The sequence below is a fragment of the Varanus komodoensis genome, unplaced genomic scaffold, assembly GCF_004798865.1.
Source record: "Varanus komodoensis strain SLA01 unplaced genomic scaffold, ASM479886v1 scaffold2, whole genome shotgun sequence".
In the NCBI taxonomy this organism is placed as follows: Eukaryota; Metazoa; Chordata; class Lepidosauria; order Squamata; family Varanidae; genus Varanus; species Varanus komodoensis.
In genome coordinates, this window is record NW_025335568.1 from 1,637,291 (window position 1) to 1,658,793 (window position 21,503).

Consider the following 21,503-nt stretch of genomic DNA (forward strand, 5'->3'; position numbering starts at 1 on the left):
CGGCCTCGTGCCCCGGGAGGGCCCGGCGCGCTGGCCTGCGGCGGGCAGGGCCCGGGGCGCGGAGCGGGGCGGAGCGGGGCGTCCGCCCGGCCCGGGCCGACTCGGGAAGGCCGCTGGCCCCGCGGCGCCCTCCGCCTGGTCCGGGGCGGTGCGAAGGCCGCCCCGCGTCCTCTGCCGCTCGGCTGGAGGCCGCCGTGCCAGCCCTCCCGCCGCGAGCCCGGGGCCAGCGGAGCGCGGTCGCTCGGTGCCGCTGCGCGGCGGATCCCCCCGAATGCCTCTCGCCCCTCTGCACGGTCTGCGGGCTGGGAGCTCGCGTGCAGGCCTGCCACGGCGCTGTCTGGCTGTCCCGCTCGGGTTCCTGGGTTGTAATACTGTGGTCCTGGGTTCTGCTATTATAGGAAAGAGAGAAAAATAATTTCTTTGTTTCATCTAGTAATGATCCCGTGGGGATGCTGCACTCACTGGTTAAGCAGAGTAAGAAAGACTTGCAAATCAAAGTATGGGCAGGAATTGGAACAAGAAACAGCACAAGAGGGAGGTTCTTGAGTGCTAGAACAAGGGATGTGCTAGAGAGCAAGGAATACATACTTGCTGTGCAAGGAAAGAACTATCTGGAAATGCTCGGAGGTGCAGTGTTTGAAACATGAGACAGCTGCAGTTAGTAAGCTCAATGTTCAGTGACTTTCAGCATTTGAAGCGAGTTGGGCATGGCAGAACCTGAGCTGCCCTGCTCCCGGAGACACCAAAGCCTGGAACTGGTTATAATTATATTGCTGCTTTGGAATTCACAAGCAAGAGGCTACGTGGCCAGAACTGAAGGAGTGGTTGGCCTTCTTCCTGAGCTGACATCGGTGTCCAACAGGCTCCTTTTCGTTTCAGCGGCTGGCTTGTACTACTTGGCAGAACTGATAGAAGAGTACACAGTAGCCACGAGCAGGATCATCAAGTATATGATTTGGGTGAGCCTCTGCCTGCCTTCCCTGATCTTTGCCCGTGACGAGCGGATTGTGTGCGTAAACACGTCCTGCTTGTGGACCCCAAGCCCGGGATGTCCAGGGTGAGGGTGGGTTATTCCTCCAGGGCACACATTCCAAGTTGAAGGCAGGAGGACCTGTTACATGGCTTACGCCAAATGCCTGGGAGTCCGCTAACGCATCACACTCCAGAGTAAAACAAATCTAAGGTGGGGGGAGGATGACCACCTGTCTGCATCTGCCGGTCAAGGGACAGCCACCCCCATGGTATCCTTTTCCTTTTCCAAGGGGAGCATGGCTGTCAGCTGCCCCATGTGGCTCACTTTAGGGGGAAATCTATGTTTTGCATTTTAACCCGGCGAGATCTCAGATTCCATGCACTTGCATAAGTTTGCCAGAGCCTGAGGGAACGCCTCGAAATGGGCCTTTGCTTGGTGAGGCCGGCTGAAGCGGTCTTGGCCTGTGTTTTCCTTTAGTTCTCCACGGCTGTGCTGGTTGGACTGTACCTCTTCGAACACTTCCCAGGCCTCATGGTTGGCGTGGGCCTGTTTACCAACCTGGTCTATTTCGGATTGCTGCAGACCTTCCCCTTCATCATGCTCACCTCTCCAAATTTCATCCTGTCCTGCGGTGAGTGCCGTTTTAGGTGGTGTTCTCAGCTTTCCTTGTGTCAAAAGTCTGCATAGCTGTACATGGGCAGGACCTTTAAGACTTGAGAATCCCTGCTTTGGCTTTTGGGCTATATAACCCATGTGGCTGAGGAGCAAAGTTCTGCACCAACCTTCCACATGGTGCCCTCTGGATAGGTTGGACTATAGCTCCCAGACTGCTAGCCTGAATAGATTGCAAGCCGCTTACTGGCTGGGGTATTATGGGAGTTTCCAGCTCCCGTGAAACCTAAGGCAGATGGCCAATACGTTGCCACAAGCAGGGCTAGAAACATGCATTTTTCAAAAAGGAGACCTGAGATTCTCTGAAACCTGACTCGAGTCTCAGCTCGGCCACGAGCAGGCTGCAATCCGCTGCAGCGCTCTGCGGTGCCTTCCGTGGCTGCTCGCAGGCCCTACTGGGTGGGGGGGCTGGTGCCGGGGGGAGGTTTCACACTGGGCAACCTGAGAAACTTGCCTTTCCTTTGGCAGTGCTGGTTGTGCTGAACCACTACCTAGCTTTCCAGTATTTTGCAGAAGAGTATTACCCATTCTCAGAGGTAAGCGCTCCCACGGACGGCCGTCTGGGGCTGCTGCATGAGGAGGAGAGAGCAGGTGCCATGCTGCAGTTTGGGCCTTCGGAAGCCGGGGGTTTGCTCTTGCTGTGGCTGCTCTGATGCTCCGTGGCTCAGCAGGGCAGCCTGCCGGGCCCTGCGGAAAGCACGACCCCGCTCCGTGCGCGCTGGGCCTCCGAGGCGACGCGCACTCGGTTAACGGCCGGTGGCTCTTCGCCCCGTGTCAGCGGGCGCACGACCGCGACCCAGGTGGGAGGTTGCTCAGTGGAGAGGCCCGTGAGCTTCTGCTGGTTTGTTTCTGCTTTTGGGAGGGGGGGTCTGTTGCCCACAGAGGGCAAGCCGGGGGCACCTGCTGCAGCCCATCTGTGAGGCTGGGCGGGGCTGGGTCTGGGCACGCGATGCTCTGGGGGACGCAGGCCCTCCACCTCACCTCCCCACCCCCGTGCTGCGTGCGGTTCTCCCGGGGCCGTTTGCAAATGCCACCAAGCGGGGACGGGGCCCGATCGCGATGCCGTCGGTGCCGGCGTGGCTGTGCGGGGCAGCAGTGGGGGCGTGCCGTGCGCGCTGCTGGGTGGGCCGGCTTGGCGGCAGGGGCTCGCTGACACCCTCTCCCTGTTCCATCCCCAGGTCCTTGCCTACTTCACCTTCTGCTTGTGGTTAATCCCCTTTGCGTTCTTCGTTTCCTTGTCAGCGGGCGAAAACGTCTTGCCTTCCACCGTGCAGCCTGGAGGTCACTTTTCTTACAGCCAGGGCAGATCCTTTATAGCCGGGGCGGGGAGGCGGGGGGGGTGGCGGCGCTGCCACAGTTGGGACCAGTGACACAGATGGAGCGGTTTCCGTTATCTTTGCAGCGCTCCAGATCTGGGATTTAATTTTCTTGAGCGAGATGGAAGACGGGGAGCGGCTGTGCAGATTGAGCTGAGGGCGGCTGTGGCGGTCTGGGCAGGGGAGGTGCTGCCAGCCACGCAGGGGGAGGAACTGCCCGGGCACCAAACCCTCCTTCCCCTGTCCGTCCTCCCAGCTGTTTCAGGTTTCATACGGCCTCACCCGCACCTTATGTAAGCTTGAGGTCCGGAAACTTGACTTTTTGGGCGAGTGGCTGCGTGGGATCCCAAGAGCCCTGTCCGCCTCCACCCCAGCCGCGTGGTAGCAGCCGCCTCATCTTGGTTGCGCAGCGGCGGGTGGCCTGTCGCAATTGCAGGTCCCGCCACACGATGCTTGTGGGCCACAGTGGAGCCTTCCGCCACGAGGGGGCCCCTCTCCTCCCAGACTGAGGCAGCGGGTAGTGAAGGGGCCACGCAGCTTACCTGACTGCAGTCCGAGTCATTGTTTGCCCTGTCCTTTTGCCTCCGCAGACGACGTGGTATCGAACTACTTCACCAAAGGGAAGCGGGGGAAGCGCTCCGGCATCCTCGTCGTCTTCTCGTTCATTAAGGAAGCGATCTTGCCAAGCCGCCAGAAGATCTACTGACCCCCCTCGGCGTCTTCTGTTTGCACATGTGCGCTCTCGTCCAGACAGAGCTGGAGGTACCTGCGCCTTGGCATGCCACCTCTCCCTTGTGTCTGTCCAGGGGACACGCCAGGGACCTTTGGCGAGCAGCCATGGGCCTGCCAGCCCGCGTTCTGGGAAGGCGTCCTTTGCTGCTTTGCCAGTGAGGCAGGTGTGTTCAAGGAAGGTGATGACCTCCTGGAATTTTGGGCCCTGTCTCCACCACATGCGGGATGGAGCCGTGTGCTGAGCTGCCATTGTTTCCTCTGAAAGCTAAAGCATTTCCACACTGTCCTTCTCGACACGAGGTGTGCGAGGCTGGATGGGGTTCCCTCGGACTTACAATCACAGCACGTGGATTCTCCTGCCACCAGAATTTTTCCAGTGTGTTTCTCTGTAGAACTCTTTGGAGACACGAGGGAGCGAGTGGACTTCTGTAAGCATTTCTTGTAAAATATGTACCTAACTTTGTGGTAGGGAGATGGGCAGGAGGTCCAGCTCCTGCCCCTATCTTGGATAATATTTTTGGAGGTGAACCTTGAATCAGCTTTTGTGTAAATGGAGCCTGCCCTCTGGAACGAGGACACGAGAATCGCTTTTCTTGCTCCCTTTTACCAGGCATCTCCTTTTGGAGATGTTTCTGGTCTCTGTAGACTTCCAAAATGGTGAGCTAGAGATGATTATTTGCACAGAATTCCTAGATCTCCACCGCTCCTTCAGCGCTTGAGTTTTACGAATGGGAAGCCCCGTTCGAAAGTGAAGGTGGCTAACACATCCCTCTCTCGGAAAGGTTTCATTAACTTGGAACCTGCCACACTGGGCGAAAATCGGGCTGCGCAGACACGTGAGAATATCAGGGAAGGAGCAGCTGCTTGCAAAGAAATGGCGACAGGGTGCGGATAGCGCTGGAACGCAAAGGGCTTTTCGTGGCGTCTCGCCCCCGAGGCCGCCCGCAGCCCCTGCCTCCACCTTCTGGGGTGGTGGATCAGCAGCTCCTCCGAGCTACCAGAACCATCTAAGCAGCTGAAAGGAAGAGGTGCCATGGTGTGGCTGCCAATCACTTTGTTCTCTTTCAAAATTACGGAAGTTTGGTTCTGTTTTACACTCGATCTGTGTTAATAAAAGTGTTAGGTAAATTTTGCCTTAAAAACCAGGAAGGCGAAGCGCGCCGTTTGTCCAGGTGTGCCTTACCGAGGCCCCGGTCGCCAGCGTCTGCAGCAAGGGTCAGGGCCAGAACGGTGCGGGAGATCCAGCCCTTGTTCCTGCTCTGTTGCTCAGGCAGAAGCATGGCTTGTGGGGGGGGGGGGGCTGAAAGGGCAGAAGTATTTCGGGGTGATCCAGCACCTGCTTTGGATGGTTCCAGGCTGATCTGGACCTAACGGGGGCTCTGCTGCCGGAAGGTGGAGGTTTCTCCCCTGCCCTGGAGTATTAGGCATCCCAATGGCCTTCCGAGTCTCCTAGTTTCCAGTTGGGTGGCGTTCCTGCTCATTTTCCCTGCTCCCCAGTGCTCACTGCATAGGAAGCAGGTGAGGCGAAGTCCTCTTTCTAGGACATGGTGCAGCCGTCAAGCGCCTCTTTTTCTGAGGGCACAAGATGGCCAGTTAAGCTGATGGGCTGGGCAGGAGCGAGGCCGACCCACTTCCTGGTCGGAGGAGCCTTGTTCCAAAAGTCTCTTTAAAGTAGGCCGAGGAACCCCATTAGGGTGCCTTGGCCATGTGATGGTGAGTTCTCAGGCTGGGTCTGCCCGGAAGTGTGTGCAGCCGCCGCTCCGTGGCCAGGCCGGCTGCCTGCACCGGAGGAGCTGGGCTCGCTCACGCTGGCTCAGATCTGGGGTGGGTAGGGAGCCCGCGTCCCTCTTTGCTCGGCCCCGGCCCACCTCAGGCCGCAGTTCGGCCTTTAGAAGCGCTGGCTGGTGCCGGCGTGGGTGACGGGGCCCCTTTCCTGACCTTCCGCTGGTGGCAATGAAGACTTTTAAAGCCTATGCGGAGCAGAGAGGAGAGGGAACCGTGGCGGGGGGAGATGCTAGTTGCTGGAGAGCACGTGTGAGCGGCTTTCCTGTGCCTGCCCTGCTTGGGGGATTCCCACGGGCGCTCAGCTGGCCGTGCTGGGAACCAGGTGCCGGCCCCCAGGGTCCCAACTTCAGAGCCGTTATGCCTGGGGGGTGGGGGAAGAGAGGGGGGATTGCCGGGGTGCGTGGGAGCAGTTGAGTGGGAGAGCATGCGGTGTGCTACGCACCGCCACACATCCCTGGCACGGCCCCTTCCCTGGAAGGCCCCCCACCAGTATGTGGGATCCCACAGTAGCTATTCGTCCCTCAGTGGAGCCACTCAAATGTGGCGCTGCTGCCCAGTGACGGGAGCTGGGAGCTCTGGTCCGTCAGCTGTTCTCTCCCTTGCGTGCTCTGTGTGCTTTCACGTGGCATCTGCAAACCCAGAGCAGGTGCTGGAGCGAACGGAGGGTTCGCCAGGCTGGCTCTGTGTGCCAGACCGCCACGCTTGGGAAGGCAAGGCAGAGGATGAGCAGCTCTGCAACGGACTGGTTCCATCAGGGCAGCCTTGGCCTTGCTTTCCCAAGAGCTGAGCAGGACTCGAGACGGCCTCCTTGCATGGGGTCGCCGTAAATTGGAGGTGACGGCATGTGGCAGTGTCATCGGGTGTGGGAAGGTGTGCGTGGGAGGAGGCGGGGGTGCCCTGGGCACCAGCCCTGTTGGTACGCAGGTGTGGCTTTCCCCCGACTCGGATGCTGCTACTATTGGCTTGCGGGCGAAATGGCGCATTTTGAGTGGAACCTGTTGCGCAGCGTGCGAGGCCCGTCCATCTCCGGGCGAGGCGCTGCCCGGGGACCCAGCGGCGCCACGCACTGAGGGCGGGAGGGCCTGGGCCCCCGCAGGCCCCCTCATGGCCACGGCTTGCGCCTCTTCCCCTCGGCTGTGGGGATCCGGGTCTCAAACGTGGCAAGGCCGACTCAGTGCAGCAGCCGCCGCGTGTGAGCAGCACGGTCAGTGGCTCGCATGGGGTGGCCCAGCCCCTCGCTTGCCTGGCTCTGCACTCGGCCTGCACGCAGCCCCTCCGAAGACACATGAAATTACAGGTCGCGTGGGGAAGGCTCCTCGGGTGCCTCCGAAGGGGGCAACATGCTGCTTCCCAAAGCAGCCGTCCGGTCTTTGCCTCCTGCGAGCCCAAGGCAGATGCCTTCAGCCACCGAGTTGCGGGAAACATCGAGGCTGCGCTCCACGGGCTGTGCTGCGTAGGTTTCAGTCCGTATGCGGAGTGCGCAGCCTTCCGGCCAGCTTCTTGCAGAATCGCCTCTCCCAACCTGGTTTGCTCCAGATGTGTCGCAGTGCCTGGCCCCCTCAGCCAGCACGTCGCGTCTGGAGGCCAGCGTTGGCAAGACTGATGCGAGACACCTGCACACTGATCAGGACTGGCCCCCCGAATCCTGCTTGGTGGGATCAGAGGCGCTCATAGGTTGCATCTGAAGCCTGACCAGCACCTGGCTGAAAATGAGCTCTGATGCCGAAGGATGTTTCCAAGCCAGACCCCTCGTCCGTCTCCCTGGACAGCGGCATCGAGCACCTTGCCGGCCTCCGGGGGCGGAAGCCGCACTTTTCCACTGGCATGAATGGCAGCTCCTCAGCCTTGCAGAACGGAGCAAGTTCTTGGCATGCTTTTGGGACGAGAGCAAAACTACCCGAGGTTCCTTACCAGACCGTCGGAAGTACGGGGTGTTCGTATTCTAATTCACCCAGGTATGATACGGCAAAAGGGTTAATTCCCTACCACACCTGGGATAGCGCTTGGGCTGCAATACCTTTTACTGGCATAACTACACTCTAGTTTTCACTTTTAACAGAATTTCCCCATCTTCCATCAGGATATTCCCATCTTCCTTCTCCACAGAGCTCGGAACAACGTTGGGGGATGGATTATAGAGCGGGAAAGGGTTAAACACCCCCCCCCCCAGTGCCATTTCCCCAAGCAACCTGGTAGGGCTGCTGATCAGCAAGGGAGGAACAAAGCGAGGCCCAGGGCGATCTTAAGAATGGCTTTTGTCTGTGGCTGAAGTGCATGTTTCACGCAAACACGTCTTACAGATTTATTTTTAATACATACGATCCACTATTGTGGATCACATTTTGCCGTTCTTTCCAGGCAGTCCTGTGGTGCTTTCACCTACATCTTTTGGCTTTCTAGCGCTAGCTCACTCCCTTGCTCACTCTCCGTTATATCTCTGTGCCTGAGGTTTATGATTCATGATTAATACACAGTGGACTTTGCAGCCAATTGTCAAGGATACATAGATACTTAATTTACCTGGCTCTTAACTTTTGTGCTTTATTGCTGTAGCCCCAAGTCTGTAGCTCATGAAGAAAAACACACACAGCCACACTGATCGGCAGGGTGTAGAGCGCGCGATTCACTAGCATGCCATCGGATGATGCCAAAACACACAGAGGGGGGCTTCTCCCCAGGAACTGTGCCCTCACAAAGCCTGCGTTGAGTGTGGAAGACGACGATCGCGCCAGAAATGTGAGGCTTTGACCATGCTTTACATGGAGCAGTGTGGAAAGGGTTCCCCTTAATGCGATGCAGACCATTTACGTGTGTGTGTGGGGGGGGGGGTGCAGAAGCTCCCACAAACAGTCCTTAGCAGCATCTCCAAGGAGCTGAAATCCTGGAGAGACACTGCAACTCACTGCAGCCAAGGCCACCCACTAAACCGGGCAAACCAGCTGTCCTGCTCCCCCATAGACACGACGCCGGGTTTCTGCACCATGGTGGCAGTGAAGGGGGTGCGGGGGGGGGAGAGCCAAGTGGCTGGAACAGCACAGGAAGCTGCCTCAGGCAGAGCCCCACATGGGCCCGACCCTCCTGCCGCTGTTCACTGGCGGTGGTGGCGGCCGCACTCCAGGTGCCACTTGGAGAGGAGGAGGTCTGCCCTGGAGGCCTGCACGGAGAGCAGGGGCTCCGCCGCTGAGCTGCAGCCCCCACCCCCCGGAATGGGTGTATGGGAGGCCTGGCTCTTCTACTCCAGCTCTGTCTCGTCTCACAAGTTAAGGAGATTCCCAGGCCGTCTGATCTGGCCGACAGACTGTTCTTTAGGGGCCCCGATTCTGCATGGGGAGACCAAGAGAGCAACAGGCTGGCAAGTGTTCTTGCGGGATTTGTAAAGCTCTGGTCAGGTTATGCGGGAAAAGGGTATGCACGGATACAGCCCCTAAATCGGCACTCCTCCCAGCGGAGCACACCTGGCTGGACATCATTTACCTGGTCACTTTTCACAGAATGACACAGGAGGGTTGGGAGCGCCCCGTTTTCCAGGTGCTCTTTCCCAAGTTTAAACTCATGACCATCTGCACAGATCAGACCATGGAGCCAGTTCAAGGGTGGTTATTTCATAACTGATCCTCACAGGACTAGAACGGTTCTTGGAAAAAAGGGGAATATGCAGATCTCGCCACGCTGCCGAGGCAGGCAGGCACGCCGAGCAAAGCCACCAGCTGAGAGCACGGAAGGGCCTAGCACTTGTGGCCACCTCTGCCCAGGGTTGAGGCAGCCTGCCGGTCGCTGGCACACTCGGACTGCCCCCTCGGAGACAGCACGCTGGGGTCAGCGTAGGTGGAGAGATGGGCCTTAAGTGCACGGAGGAAGGCCGGGTCGAGGGTCTGCCGCAAGCTCACAGCCATCTGGTCTGTCCACACCTGCTCTGGCCCCGGGGGGCGCCTGTGCTTCAGGTCCAGGAGGTGCGCGGGCCGCAGACCTGCTGGGACCTCCAGGCGGCTGCCCTGCATCCGGGGAAACAGGCTCCTTGCGATGACGTCAAAAGGCAGCTTGGGCACATCCGAGACCATTTCCATGTTGCCCACCTGGATCTCGGGCTCCCCAAAGGCATTCCGGAAGAGAAACAGGAAGGAGGTGAAGTCGTGGTCTTGGGGCTCCTCCGGGTCCACCCCCAGCCGGACGGTGACTGGGCGGGCGATGCACGTGACTGGCACCGAGGCCGGGTTGGGGCTGCCGTTCCACGACTCCCGTCTGCGGCTCCTCTGGGGCATGCCCGGGTCGAAGCCTGCTGCTCTGGCCAGCGTGCGGCTGGCGCAGGAGGCCAGGCTGGCCGTCTTCCCTGTGTATTTCTGGAGGGCCACCGACAGCGGGCGCCTGCTTTCCAGCAAGCCCAAGATCCTACCGGAGGGCAGGGGAAAGTTCTTTTTTGCTAGCCACTTTTCAAAGGCCAGGCTGTTGAAGATGTCCAACTCCCTCTGCAACGAAAGCCCCCAGAGAAGCAGGTGAGGGGGCTGCTCAGGCAGGCTGGCGCCATCACCCGCTGCCACGGCCGGGCCCAGGGTTTCCCACCCGTCTCGCTGGTGCAAGGGCACGGCTGCCGAGCAGCTCAGGCGGAGCAGAGGCTCCCACGCTGGCGGAGATGGCGACCCCCTTGAGTCACGGCCTCATCTTGCTGCTCAGGCTCGGGGGCAGGGGAAGATCTGGGGATCAGCAAGGTGGTGCTCATGGGCCCCACTGGCCCTGCAGGCGCCTCCCTGCTCTCCCCACGCCTCCTTTTACGTGGCTTGAACGTGGTTTTGAGGAGGAGGAGGCTGGGGAGCCTCCCAGTTTGGCGCTGACTTCCAGCTGCTTCCCATCTTTATTCCTCAGACACATTCCTGGATGGAAAGATGGGAGGCTGCTGGAGGGCAGTGCTGTGCTTTGCCACATTGGGGTCGAGGGAGAGGAAAGAGCCAACGGACCTCTTCTGCCAGAATGTGTGGGGCAGGGGGACGGGGGAGGGGGGCAGCAGGGCGGCCAGGCAAGAGCTGGGGATGGCCCGGCACGTGGGAGGCGGCCTGTGGGGCCCCTGGAAGGGGAAGGCCACCCATGGGGAGGCCGGCCGGGCGTGCTCGGGCGGGAGCGATTCTGACAGGAGGGTGGGTGCACTTGGGTGATGGACGGGTGGCGTGAGAGGGAGGCGTGGCAGCGGGGGGCCAGAGCGGTCCGTGGTTTCCCACTGCGGTTCCGCTTCTCCCTCAAGCTCCCGGTCAAGCTCCTTGACCTTTCGCCTCACCAGTTTGCCCTTCTGTGAAATGGGCGTTTACAGCCAGCCATACTCGTTACTGCAGCCATTTTGTGATGGTGCCAGCGGCACTTTCCCAACATTTCAAATGTGCCTGCCAACCTATATAGGGAGAGACGGGGGTGCCGACATCCACAGCGACTGAGGGGGCTTCGTTGGTGTTCGCCTGTGATGTCTCTTACCTGCTCTCTTCTAAGGAATTCCCTTTGCCTCTTCTCGCACTCCGCTTTGATTGCATTCAGTCTGAAGACCTCCCGAGCCAGGTTCGCCTTGTCCCTTTTCCACATGGCACTGGCGAGGTAGCTGCGGGGACAGGTGCCGTGCCGCTGTTGCTGGGGGGGCGGGGGCTTGCACCCATCCCGCTTGGGGGTTCCCGTGAGCTCCCAAAGCTGAGCTTTGCCACTGTGCGGACGGAGGGCCGGCCCGGAGGGAGCCCGAGTCTGAGCCACGGGGCTTCTCGTGTTCTTACGAAAGAACGGAGCAGGCGGGGTGTGGAGAACGGCAGGCAGAGGGCCACGGGCCGGTCAGCCGTGGCAAGAGATCCCGGACAGGTGTTTCTAGCATGGCTGCAGGATCACTGGCTGCACAAGGGACGCTTCCCGGGTTCGACGCAGCGTGCCGGCTGCTCGGGGCCAGCGGCATGTGCTGACAACAGAACTCACGGAATGATCTGGAATTTGCATGTGCTACATTCTTTTAAGCAAGGCTTGCTTTCATCCGTTCCAGAATCAGAGCCCCACTGAGAAACTCTTTCCACATCGTCTCCCGCAGCGTGTGAGAGACTCGCATCCACTCCAGGGCCGTTTCCCTCTGGACTCGGACCTGTGGCCCGACTGAGCACAACCGGGAGGCCATGGTCCAGGGCCAACGGCTGGCTGTTCGGCGGGTGTCGTTGACACCCGGCACCACCTCTTGGCCACGATGCCCGGAGGGGAATGACTCACCGGGCACAGGTCTTGCTGCCCCACATCCTGCACACATCGATGGGCATGTGCCCCTCTCCGTCCGTGGCGTGGACATTGGCGCCCGCGTCGATCAGTGCCTTGACGCACATCTCGTGCCCCTCGCTCGCTGCCTTGTGAAGAGGGGACACCCCGGCGTGGTTCTGCCTGAGAATGGGGGGTTCAGGCCTCAGTAATGCACTTTGACAGAAGCGGCCAGACAGCTTTGCCTGAGCGAGACTGCAAGCACTCCGGGAGCAGCTGGCAGAGAACATGGCGGAACCCGCTGCCCGCCAGGCCAGGAGACACCTGCAGAGCTTCCGGTGCCACAGAGCCACAGGCTCTGATCTGTGCACCGGCGATGAAAGGTCCGAGTGCAGAAGCAGAGCAGCCGCCCGTGGGCAACAGCAGGGTCACAGTGCAGGGCCTCACAGCTGCACAGCGGCACGGCTTCCTCCGGGGGGCCCAACGCGTTCCTCACCTTCGCCCTTGGCAAGCGAGCACTCTGTGTCCCCCCACTGGCCTGCCGGCTACGGCCTGGGAATCCCACGCAGGAAAGGGGGACTGGAGGAGAGGCCCGTGTGCTACCCAGCCAGCACCCACTCGCAGACCCCCTTGGCTGTGGAGGCCGACAGGACGAGGGCCGGGGGCTCCTGGTCTTCAGGCGGGGGCCCTCGGCTGCCCGGAGGCATCCGGGCGTTTACCGCCATCGCCTCGGCCTCCTCGGCACCGGTGCGCCATGCAATCCACGCCTCGCTCCTCGTGCGTGTTTTAAGGCTCCGGTTTAGGGGACAACCCCACCCGCTTACGCCCTGCGGGTTGTGCCCGGGGGGGGCAGGGGGGGGCAAAGGCCGCACAGCTCACACGTTGATGTCCGCCCCTTTGCCGATGAGGTACTGCAGGCAGTCCAGCGCGGTGCTCCCGCCCTCCTTGCTGATCACCAGGTGGATGGGCCTCCAGCCCGTCACGCTGGCCACGTTCACGCTGACCTTGAATTTCTCAATGAGCATTTTGAGGCAGTCCAGCCGCCGGTGCAGAGCAGCCATGTGCAGTGCAGAGAAGCCCTGATATGGGAGCAAAGGAACCCACAGCTGCGCGGGTCAATTGTATGAACGGCTCGTGCTTCAGCTTCCAGGCACTCCCCGGAAACGCAGCAGCAGCAGCAGCAACCGATGGGCTTCCGCAGCACTTACTCAACAGGGCTGACCCTGCTTCTGCACAGTCCAAACCCGCTTTGCACCTGCAATTTATCCCTGCAGGGGAGGCTATGCTGCGCGGGACAGCTGGGCAGCTGTAGTCTAAGAGAACGAATCAAATCCAATCCGCCTGGGTGAACACTGAACCCACCACAGTCTATCCTCCTTGCAGGATTACAGAGAGATAACTCTGGGTCATGCTACCCTGAGCAGGTGAGGTAATAATGAGCTAGGCTACTGAGTAAACTGAACACATTCTGTACAGAAGAAGTGCACCTGAATATGCCAAGTTCAAACTAGTATTTGGGAAGAAGAGGAAGAAGAGGAAAGCTCACGCATGCGTACACTTGGCTGGACCAATGGGCTTAGCCCTGGGCCTTTGCCTATTTTTTCTGCAAACAGAGCTAAGCAGATGGTCAAAGAAATTCTCTGCCCCGTGTCATGAGGTGGAATCCATATTCCATTTCACAAATTCTCACTCTAGGTGGAACTCATTATATGAAACCTTTGGCTTAGAGAATTATTTTATAATCCTCGCTGCGGTTCCTTTAAGAAGCCTAATGGCGCCAGCATGAGCAGCTTGCTTATCTGTCACTGATGTTCTTCGAGCGGCCATCTGTGCATTCACACATATGGGAGCTGTGCCTGCGCAGTGCCTTTGGCCGGAAGATTGAAAGCTAACGGCGTTTGGCGGGAAAACGCTCCGCTCCCCTCCCTGCTGCAGTATAAATAGAGCGGAGCGTCCGCCATTTTACTCAGTCTTGAAGACCGACGTTCGCCCCCTAACGTTCGAAAAACAGCATCACAGCAAGAAAAAACGGTACCGTAGGAATAACACGGAACCGACAGTAAGAAAAAACAGTCCACTCACCAACACCGAGCGGGGCCGGCAGGTGGGTTGTGTGACTGCACAGATGGCCACTCGAAGAACATCAGTTACAGGTAAGCAACCTGCTCTTCTTTGCCGTGGCCCCTGTGCATCACACATACGGGTGATTAGCAAGCCTACCAGACTTGGAGGAGGGAAGGTGTCATTAGTGAAGAATGGCAGAGAGCACAGCTCTACAAAAGGAACAATCCCTTCTGGCCATCAAGCCGATAATGCTTGGCAAAAATACATGGAGCACCCCAAGCTGCAGCCTTGCGAATATCCTGAATGGGAACCCCTGCTGCAACGGCCGACGAGGCGCTACTGCTCGCGCAGAATGCCCCCTCGGAAGTGAGGGCAAGTCAAGCTTTGCCAGTTGATATGCTAGGACTATGGTCTGCACGATCCATTTGGACAGTTGCCGAGATGCGACTGGAGAGCCCTTGTCATGAGCAGCATCCGTGACGAAAAGTCTGTTGGAATTCCTGAACGCTTCTGTGCGAGACCTGTAAAAGGCTGGACAGCGCCTAAGATCCAGCGTATGGAGAGAGCGCTCAATCGGAGTCGACGGAGATGGAAAAAACACAGGGAGGACGATGTCTTGGTTCAAATGAAACGGTGTAGCCACTTTGGGAAGAACCGTGGAGTCCATTCAGAGAATGACCTTTTCCTTGTGAAAGTTCGAGAACGGTGGGTCTATGCGTAGAGCACACAGTTCACTGGCTCTTCTGGCTGAAGTAACTGCAACCAGGAAGGCAGTTTTCCATGAAACTAGGCACAAATCCACTGTTGCCAAAGGTTCAAATGGAGGTTTTGTAAGGGCCTGAAGTACAACAGAAAGACTCCACGTCGGCATAACAGGTCGAACCGACGGGTGCAAATTTTGTAGCCCTTTAAGGAAATGGTGAATCAGGGGTTGAGAAAAAACAGATGACCCCTGGATGCTGCCACGAAAATGCAAGATACCTAAATCTTTATAGATGAAGCCTTGAGTCCCGAGCGATGAAGGTCGAATAGAAATTGCAAAATATTCTCGATCGAAGCCGACTCTGGAGAGAAGGAATGGGCATTGGCAAAGAAAGAGAATCTTCTCCACTTTGCTGAATATGATTTGTGTGTGGAAGGTCGTAGTGCAGATTCGAGAATTGCCTGGATATCCGAGGATAACACTGTCAGTCCCGAAACGGACCTTGACGGTTCCAAGGGAGGAGTTGGTTGCATCGATCGGGACGGCAACGGAGCCGATGGAAAATTCAGATCTATCAGAAGCACCACGCTGTTAGCTTCAGCGAGAGCAGGTCCGGGTGTTGGACTGTCCCGTTGTGTTGTGTTAACAGATGAGGAACAAGTGGAAGTCGTCGAAAAACTCCTCTGGACTGAGTGAGGAGAGTGGTGAACCAGGGTTGCCTTGGCCACCGTGGGGTTATCAGAATTCCTGGGGCGTCGTGCACGATCTTCGACACTACCTTCATGAGGAGTGGGATTGGAGGGACCGTTTAGAAGAACAGTTTGTTCCAGTCGATCATTAGGGCATCTCCCCTCGAGTCCAGTCCCAGCCCCGCTCTGGAGCAGAACAGTTCGCACACCCTGTTTGACCGGGTCACGAACAAGTCTATAACCAGTTGTCCCCATAACTGGAACAGCTGGTTGCAAACCACTCGATCCAACTCCCATTTGTGGGTAGTTGACATCTGTCGGCTCAGTGCATTGGCTTCTACATTGTCGGTTCCCGCAAAATGAACCACCAGCATCATGATGTCCCAAGGAATGCACCAGTCCCAGATTTGCATTGACAAACGGGCCAGGAGAGGTGACTTTGTCCCGCCCTGTTTGTTGACATAGAAAACTGCAGCTATGCTGTCGGACGCAATCTGTACAACTTGGCGGTGTAAGACGGTTTCGAAAGATTTGAGAGCACTGAAAATCACTAGAAGCTCGAGGAAGTTGATATGCCTCGCCACTGCCTGTCGGGTCCATGCCCCTTGGACCCGAAGTCCTGTGCATGTCACACCCCATCCGATGAGAGACGCATCAGTGTACACTGTCACTGTCGGTTGGGGTGCGCGGAACGGAACGCCTACAGATAGGTTGCGGGAAATAGTCCACCACATCAGGGTGTGAAGGATCGAAGATGGAATCCGCAGAAGCTTGGTTTGTAGATCCCGCTGCGGATGGAACGAGTTGTTGAAAAATAATTGGAGCGGGCGGAGCCTGAGCCGTGCGTGCAGCACAGTGGCCACTGAGGCTGCCATGTGTCCCAACAATCTTTGTATAGTGATGGCTTGAACTGTCCTTTGCCCTCGAATCCGATGGACGTGCGTACACAGGGTGGCCCTGTGGGACGGAGGAAGGAACGCTCTCTGCAGGGTGGAGCTGACACGTGCTCCGATGAAATCGATGACCTGTGTGGGAATAAGTGATGATTTCTTAAGGTTAATACAGAGTCCGAGGTCATCAAGTAAAGCACAAGTCACACGGACAGCCGCTAAAATGTTGTCTTTAGTCCGTGACACAATTAGCCAATCATCTAAATAGGGGTAGACCTGTATACCCCGGAGCCGTAGGTGGGCGCAAACCAGGGCCATACACTTTGTGAAGACTGTCGGTGCCACAGCCAGTCCGAATGGTAGAACATTGAATTCGAAAATATCGGATCCGACAGTAAAACAAAGGAAGCATCTATGGGAAGGATGGATAGAAATATGAAAATATGCATCCTTCAAGTCCAATGAGGTGAACCAATCCCCTTCCCTCAGCAACGGAAGAATATTCTGTAAAGTGGTCATCCGGAACTTCCTCAGTTTGATATATTTATTGACTCCTCTTAGATCCAGGATAGGTCGAAGACCACTGTCCCGTTTGGGCACTGTAAAATATCTAGAATAGAATCCATGTAGCCCATCAGTGTGAGAGAGTTGTCGAATCACTCCCTTATGAAGAAGGTGAAGGATTTCATCGCACAGAACCGAAGATGGTGGTATAAATTGGATATGGCTCGACGGTGGAACGATGTCGAATTCTATTCTATATCCGAGCTGAATGATGGACAGCACCCACCTATCAGATATAATGGCCTCCCAAATGGGAAGTCGACTTTGGAGCTGACTCCCAAAGGGGAGAGGGGAAGGTGGGAATTGGAGAGATGAATTGGTTCGCTGGGACCATCAATGGGGGCGTTTCTCGGTGTCGAACCACCTACGGCCCTGGGAGAAGCGCTGTTGAGCTGTTGCCTTCTATGTTGCTGGCGCTGGTGGAACTGCTGGCGAGGCTGATCTTGCTGGTGCCCGTAGGGTCTGGACCATGGCCACTTACGTTTTGCTTGTGGGAGTTCCATTCGACGCACCGTCATATGGGACTCGTGGATGGCTCTGAGTTTCCGATCGGTCTTCGCGTGGAAGAGGCCAGAGCCATCGAATGGCATTTCTTCTATCCTCCTCTTCATTTCCTCAGGGAAATTGCCGTTCCTGAGCCACGCGTGTCGTCGGAGGGAGATAGCGCTGACCATGGCCCGAGAATCAGTGTCTACGTGATGTCTCACGGTAGACAACTGTTGAATGGCCACCTGCTTTGCTTCATTTAAGAAGACCTTGGCTAGGTCTGCCTGCTGGTCCGGGAGGGAGGAGACGACGTTTTCCAGCTTCTGCATAATGAAGTACTGGTAACGTGCCAGTATAGCCTCATAATCTGAAATATGCAAACCGAGTCCTGCAGCCATGTAGACCTGGCACGCAATCATGTCGACCTTCCTCCCTTCCTCATCTCAGGGTGTTGTACGTCCCCGAGCGTCCCTGCCCTGGGACGACTCGACCACCACCGAATTAGGCTTTGGGTGGCGCAGCAGGAACGGGATGTCGTCTTCTCGGACCCGGTACATAGATTCATACCGGCGAGACATTGCCTGTGGTTGGTCCCAGGGCTGAACCGTTGCCTGCCGAAGCGTGGTAATCAACGGTAAGGCAACGGTGGCAGATTGCTCCCCTCGGATGATGTCGTAAAACTGGTCTGTGCTGGGCCCGGGGTGGTGGTAGGCCTCTATCTCCAGTGACTGGACTAGACGAGAAACCAGCTCCGAGAAAGAAACATGGTGCTCATCCGGGGAACCCGGGTCTTGGGAAGTAATAGCCACGTCCGGAGACGTGGAGTCGACTTCCGACTCGTTTGAGTCTTGATGGTAGCGATAATGCTCACTGGACGAAGAGCTTTCAGGAGATGGTGGAGGTCTGCATTCCGTACAGCCAGAAGTGGAATGTACGGAATGTACGGGATCGACGGCGAGCGACGGTCCGGAGGAAAAAAGGCATATGGATGGAGTCCGCTCCAGGCAGGATAGCCACCATAGCTGTGCATAGCCCAGCCATCTGCACGGTGCTCCGACGAACGGCTCCTACGCCTAGGAGGAGAGTCTGGTCCCTCAGGTGGCCCCACAGCAGGCATTGGTGTCGGGGAGCGTTGCCTCGGCGGGGAATCTCTCATTTCTCCATCAGAGATGGACTCCCTAAGCGGTGGCTCCTGTGGAGGAGACACGCTCTCAGGCCGAAGAACAGGCCTGGGGGATCCTGGTGGCGTCACCTGCATTGCGGACTGCAGGGCCGGTCCCGAGGGAGTTGGTACCGTGGCGGCAGTCGGTACTGAGAACCCCGACGAGCCCGAGCCTCGGTGTTTGGGGCGATCGGGTTTCTTGCCCTTGTGGGCTGCCTTAGCTGCCTTTTCTTTCCTCGGCTTCTTATGGCCGGAGGGCCTTTCCGGCTCTGAATGCTTACGCTTCTCCTTTTGTTTGGCTGGAGGAGAAGGTAGCTGTTGCACTTCCGTTGGAGCAGTGCCTTCATCCGAAGGGTGCTGCAGCGGACCGGCCGAAGTTGAGGTGGGGCGCTTAGGGGGCGCAGCCGGGATAGAGGTGGGGCACTGAGGTGGCGCAGCCGAGGAGGGGGTAGGCCTTGCGACCGGCTGGTCGGATTGAAGCAAGGCCTGGTCCCAAAGTCACTTGCGGAGACGATTCTCCCTGTTCTTCCTGGCCTGTTTGGTAAAGGCCAGGCAATGCCCGCACCTGTCGGCCCTGTGCCCCTCGCCGAGGCAGAGGAGGCGCAAGTCGTGCGGGTCTGCAGGAGACATTTCGGGGCCGCACTCACCGCACTTGCGGAATGCCGCCCGCTGTGCCATCGCAAAAAGGAAAAAAGAGGTGATAGTACAGAGGGTAAGTAATATTTTTGGTTTTTGCTTTTGTTTTTTTAGAAAAAGAAGGAACAGAGGAGCTACAACAAGGAAAAGAGAAACGGGGATATATAACGAGGAAAAGGTAAGTTGAACAAGATAACCGTAAAGGAGCACGTGGCGAGATCTAAGCGAGAGAGGAGCAGGCACGAGGCACAGCGAACGGCGGTCGCAGAGACTGAGTAAAATGGCGGACGCTCTGCTCTATTTATACTGCAGCGGGGAGGGGAGCGGAGCATTTCCCACCAAAAGCCGTTAGCTTTCTAATCTTCCGGCCTAGGCCGTGCGCAGGCGCAGCTCCCATGTGTGCGATGCACAGAGGCCACAACGAAGAAATGCCCCCTGCTTTTTCCAGAGGGAGATTCAGTAACACCCCCACCACCTAAGACTTTGTGAGAGTCCGGGGGCGCTGCAGACGCTCCTCCTCATCTATTGAGCACACAAGGGGAGGGTTATGGGCGTCCTTGCTCTGAAGGTGGCCATCTCTGGCCATCTGGCGGCAGCATTTTGGAGGGGGGCGGGAGCTGCAGCACCATCCGAATACCGCCTATCCGGCCTCTCCAGGTTGCTCCCCCTTTACTCATTTCCAGTCTCGGAGAAGCAGCCAGCACAGCTCTTTCCACACTGGCGGCACCGGGAATTCAAGCACCTTCCCAGGACTGAGGAGAGATGCTGTCCAGAGATGCATTCCTCAGTCGGACTTCCTGATCTGTACTCCTCCGTCCCTGCCAGAGATGCCCTACTGAACCATCTTGGCAGGCAAAGATGAACCGATTGCCAAACCAGTAACCACATTCGCTTTGGCAGCTAACAAAAAATGAGTGGAGAAAGTATGAGCCAGGCCTAAAAGAACTCAAAGGGGTGGGGGAAATGGGACAGAGACTATGCTGCATTTTGAACATCTATAACTCATAGCCAAGGGATTATGTATTTATACATTTGATACCCTTTTGTTTTTCTCTTGTGGTGGGCTACGGCTTTCAACAACAAGGTTGCTGCGCTTTTGTCCTGTGAAAGTGACTTCATCTATGTAGCCCCTTCTGAGCACTGGGCATGCAGGCTGCCCAGATTACAGCTGGAGAGACGAGGAGGAAGGAGGCTCTTTCAAGCCCACCTCTGATCAAGATTAAATTTGAACTGGGGATTTTTCTATTCACATTGTTAGACATTCAAACCCCACCTGTCCTTAAAGTTGACATATAAAAGTGAAATATAAATGTTTGATAAAAATCCTCAGAGGATACTCCAGAGTTTTCAGCTCACAGCAAACACCCTGGGATGAGAAAGAGAATTGTTCTCACAAAATATTCACATCCTAAATCTTAGGAGATTTCATTTCATTTTAGCAATCTGGCATCTGAATTCTTGCACTTTCTGCATTCAAACACTCACCCTCCTCCTAGAACTGCAGGCATTTAAAAATAATCCCGAATTTGCATAGTTACACAGGCACCTGAGCTCTGAATAAAGGAAGCGCACCAGAAGCGCAGAAACCAGGCCTGGGGGCGGTGGCGGGGGAGGACTTACATTAATATCCGTGTGCGTTGGACTTTCGGCTTTCTGCATGGAGACCTGGAGCCAACCCACGTGCCCCACACTGGCTGCGTAGTGCTCCTCTCCCGCGCTAGACTTTGACTCGGAAACTTTACTTGGTTGGACAAAGCTAAACGAGAATCCAGAGGCAGGTCAATCCTTCCACCCGGCCCTTCGGCACGCAGCGACCTGGCACTGCGTTTAGCATTAATATGGCCGATCGCGGGCTGCGGCTTGCATTCCCGGGCCAAAAGGCTGCGTGCCCGAAGCCGGTCCGCCAAAGCGGCTGCGTCCGGCTGCCTCTCCGGTCAAATGGAGCATCCCGAGGCGCGCCGGGTCCCATCCCGGGCCAACCCGCACTTTTCATTTATTCCTTTAACGTCCCTGGATCGCGCCCCTCGCGGTGTCCCAGGGCGGCCCTTTTCGAAGCGCAAACGGATGAAAGCGAGGAAACAAGCCCGCACGGGCTGCGGACGGGACAGGGTCGCTCTCGCCCCCCTGCCCGTTCAGCGCCCTCTGCCCCGGGCTCCAGGGCCGCGCACGCGCACCAGATGCGCGCCCCCGGCCCGCCCCGCCCGGCCGTTTACCCCGCGCTTGCCAGGGCGCGGCGGGCCTTCCCTTCCGGGCAAAAGGGCCGGGATCGCGCCCCGGCCGCCTGGCAGGGAAGGAGGCCGCCGCCCCCGCGACAACGCCGCCCTGCAGGCGCCGCGGGAGGACGCTGCCCGTGGGCCTCTTTGCGGGCGGGCGCGCGCGCGCGGGAGCACGTGTGAACGCGCCGGCCGCAGGGCGTGCGGGGCAGCGCCGAGGGAGGGGGCCTGCCGGGAGCAGAGGCGGGCTCCCCGCGGCGCCGAGCGGGCTCGGACCGCCCGCCGCGAGGCGCGCCCCCGCGCCCGTCCCCGCCGCCCGCCCGCCACTGGCCTGCGCGAGGTCCCGGAGAGGCTGCCGACGGCGAGGGGCGAGCCGCGGCCGAGCCCGAGCCTGAGCCCAGACCGGCTGGCGCGGGCGCC

The 21,503-nt window shown here is 57.9% G+C and overlaps 2 protein-coding genes across 3 annotated transcripts; one reads left to right on the forward strand and one right to left on the reverse strand.

Annotated features, from left to right (window-relative positions):
- The first annotated feature begins 350 nt into the window (after positions 1-350).
- Positions 351-4,838, forward strand: TEX261 (testis expressed 261). 2 transcript variants are annotated; one of them, XM_044429563.1, is made up of 6 exons: positions 435-474; positions 880-959; positions 1,451-1,604; positions 2,114-2,181; positions 2,824-2,926; positions 3,552-4,838. In XM_044429563.1, exons 1-6 carry the CDS (start codon positions 450-452, stop codon positions 3,665-3,667), a joined length of 546 nt encoding a protein of 181 aa, XP_044285498.1. In that variant the 5' UTR covers positions 435-449; the 3' UTR covers positions 3,668-4,838. The 2 variants fall into 2 exon arrangements, with proteins under 2 accessions (XP_044285497.1, XP_044285498.1); XM_044429562.1 differs by having other exon boundaries at positions 351-959.
- A 4,348-nt stretch (positions 4,839-9,186) lies between these two features.
- Positions 9,187-12,749, reverse strand: ANKRD53 (ankyrin repeat domain 53). Its single transcript, XM_044429311.1, has 4 exons — positions 12,556-12,749; positions 11,695-11,859; positions 10,933-11,053; positions 9,187-9,941 (listed from the first exon to the last, which is right to left on the reverse strand). The coding sequence occupies exons 1-4, from the start codon at positions 12,735-12,737 to the stop codon at positions 9,204-9,206; spliced, it is 1,206 nt and encodes a 401-aa protein (XP_044285246.1). The 5' UTR covers positions 12,738-12,749; the 3' UTR covers positions 9,187-9,203.
- Positions 12,750-21,503: the final 8,754 nt, after the last annotated feature.

Bases quoted from the DNA above. Each gene is read 5' to 3' on its own strand.
- TEX261 (XM_044429562.1), top strand. From the start codon at position 708: ATGGCAGAACCTGAGCTGCCCTGCTCCCGGAGACACCAAAGCCTGGAA. The intron at 1,605-2,113 runs GTGAGTGCCGTT...TTCCTTTGGCAG, and splicing joins AAATTTCATCCTGTCCTGCG to TGCTGGTTGTGCTGAACCAC. The intron at 2,182-2,823 runs GTAAGCGCTCCC...TTCCATCCCCAG, and splicing joins AGTATTACCCATTCTCAGAG to GTCCTTGCCTACTTCACCTT.
- ANKRD53 (XM_044429311.1), bottom strand. From the start codon at position 12,737: ATGGCTGCTCTGCACCGGCGGCTGGACTGCCTCAAAATGCTCATTGAG. The intron at 11,860-12,555 runs GTGAGCTGTGCG...CCCCATTCTCAG, and splicing joins AAAGGGGCGGACATCAACGT to GCAGAACCACGCCGGGGTGT. The intron at 11,054-11,694 runs GTGAGTCATTCC...CTGTCCCCGCAG, and splicing joins GGCAGCAAGACCTGTGCCCG to CTACCTCGCCAGTGCCATGT.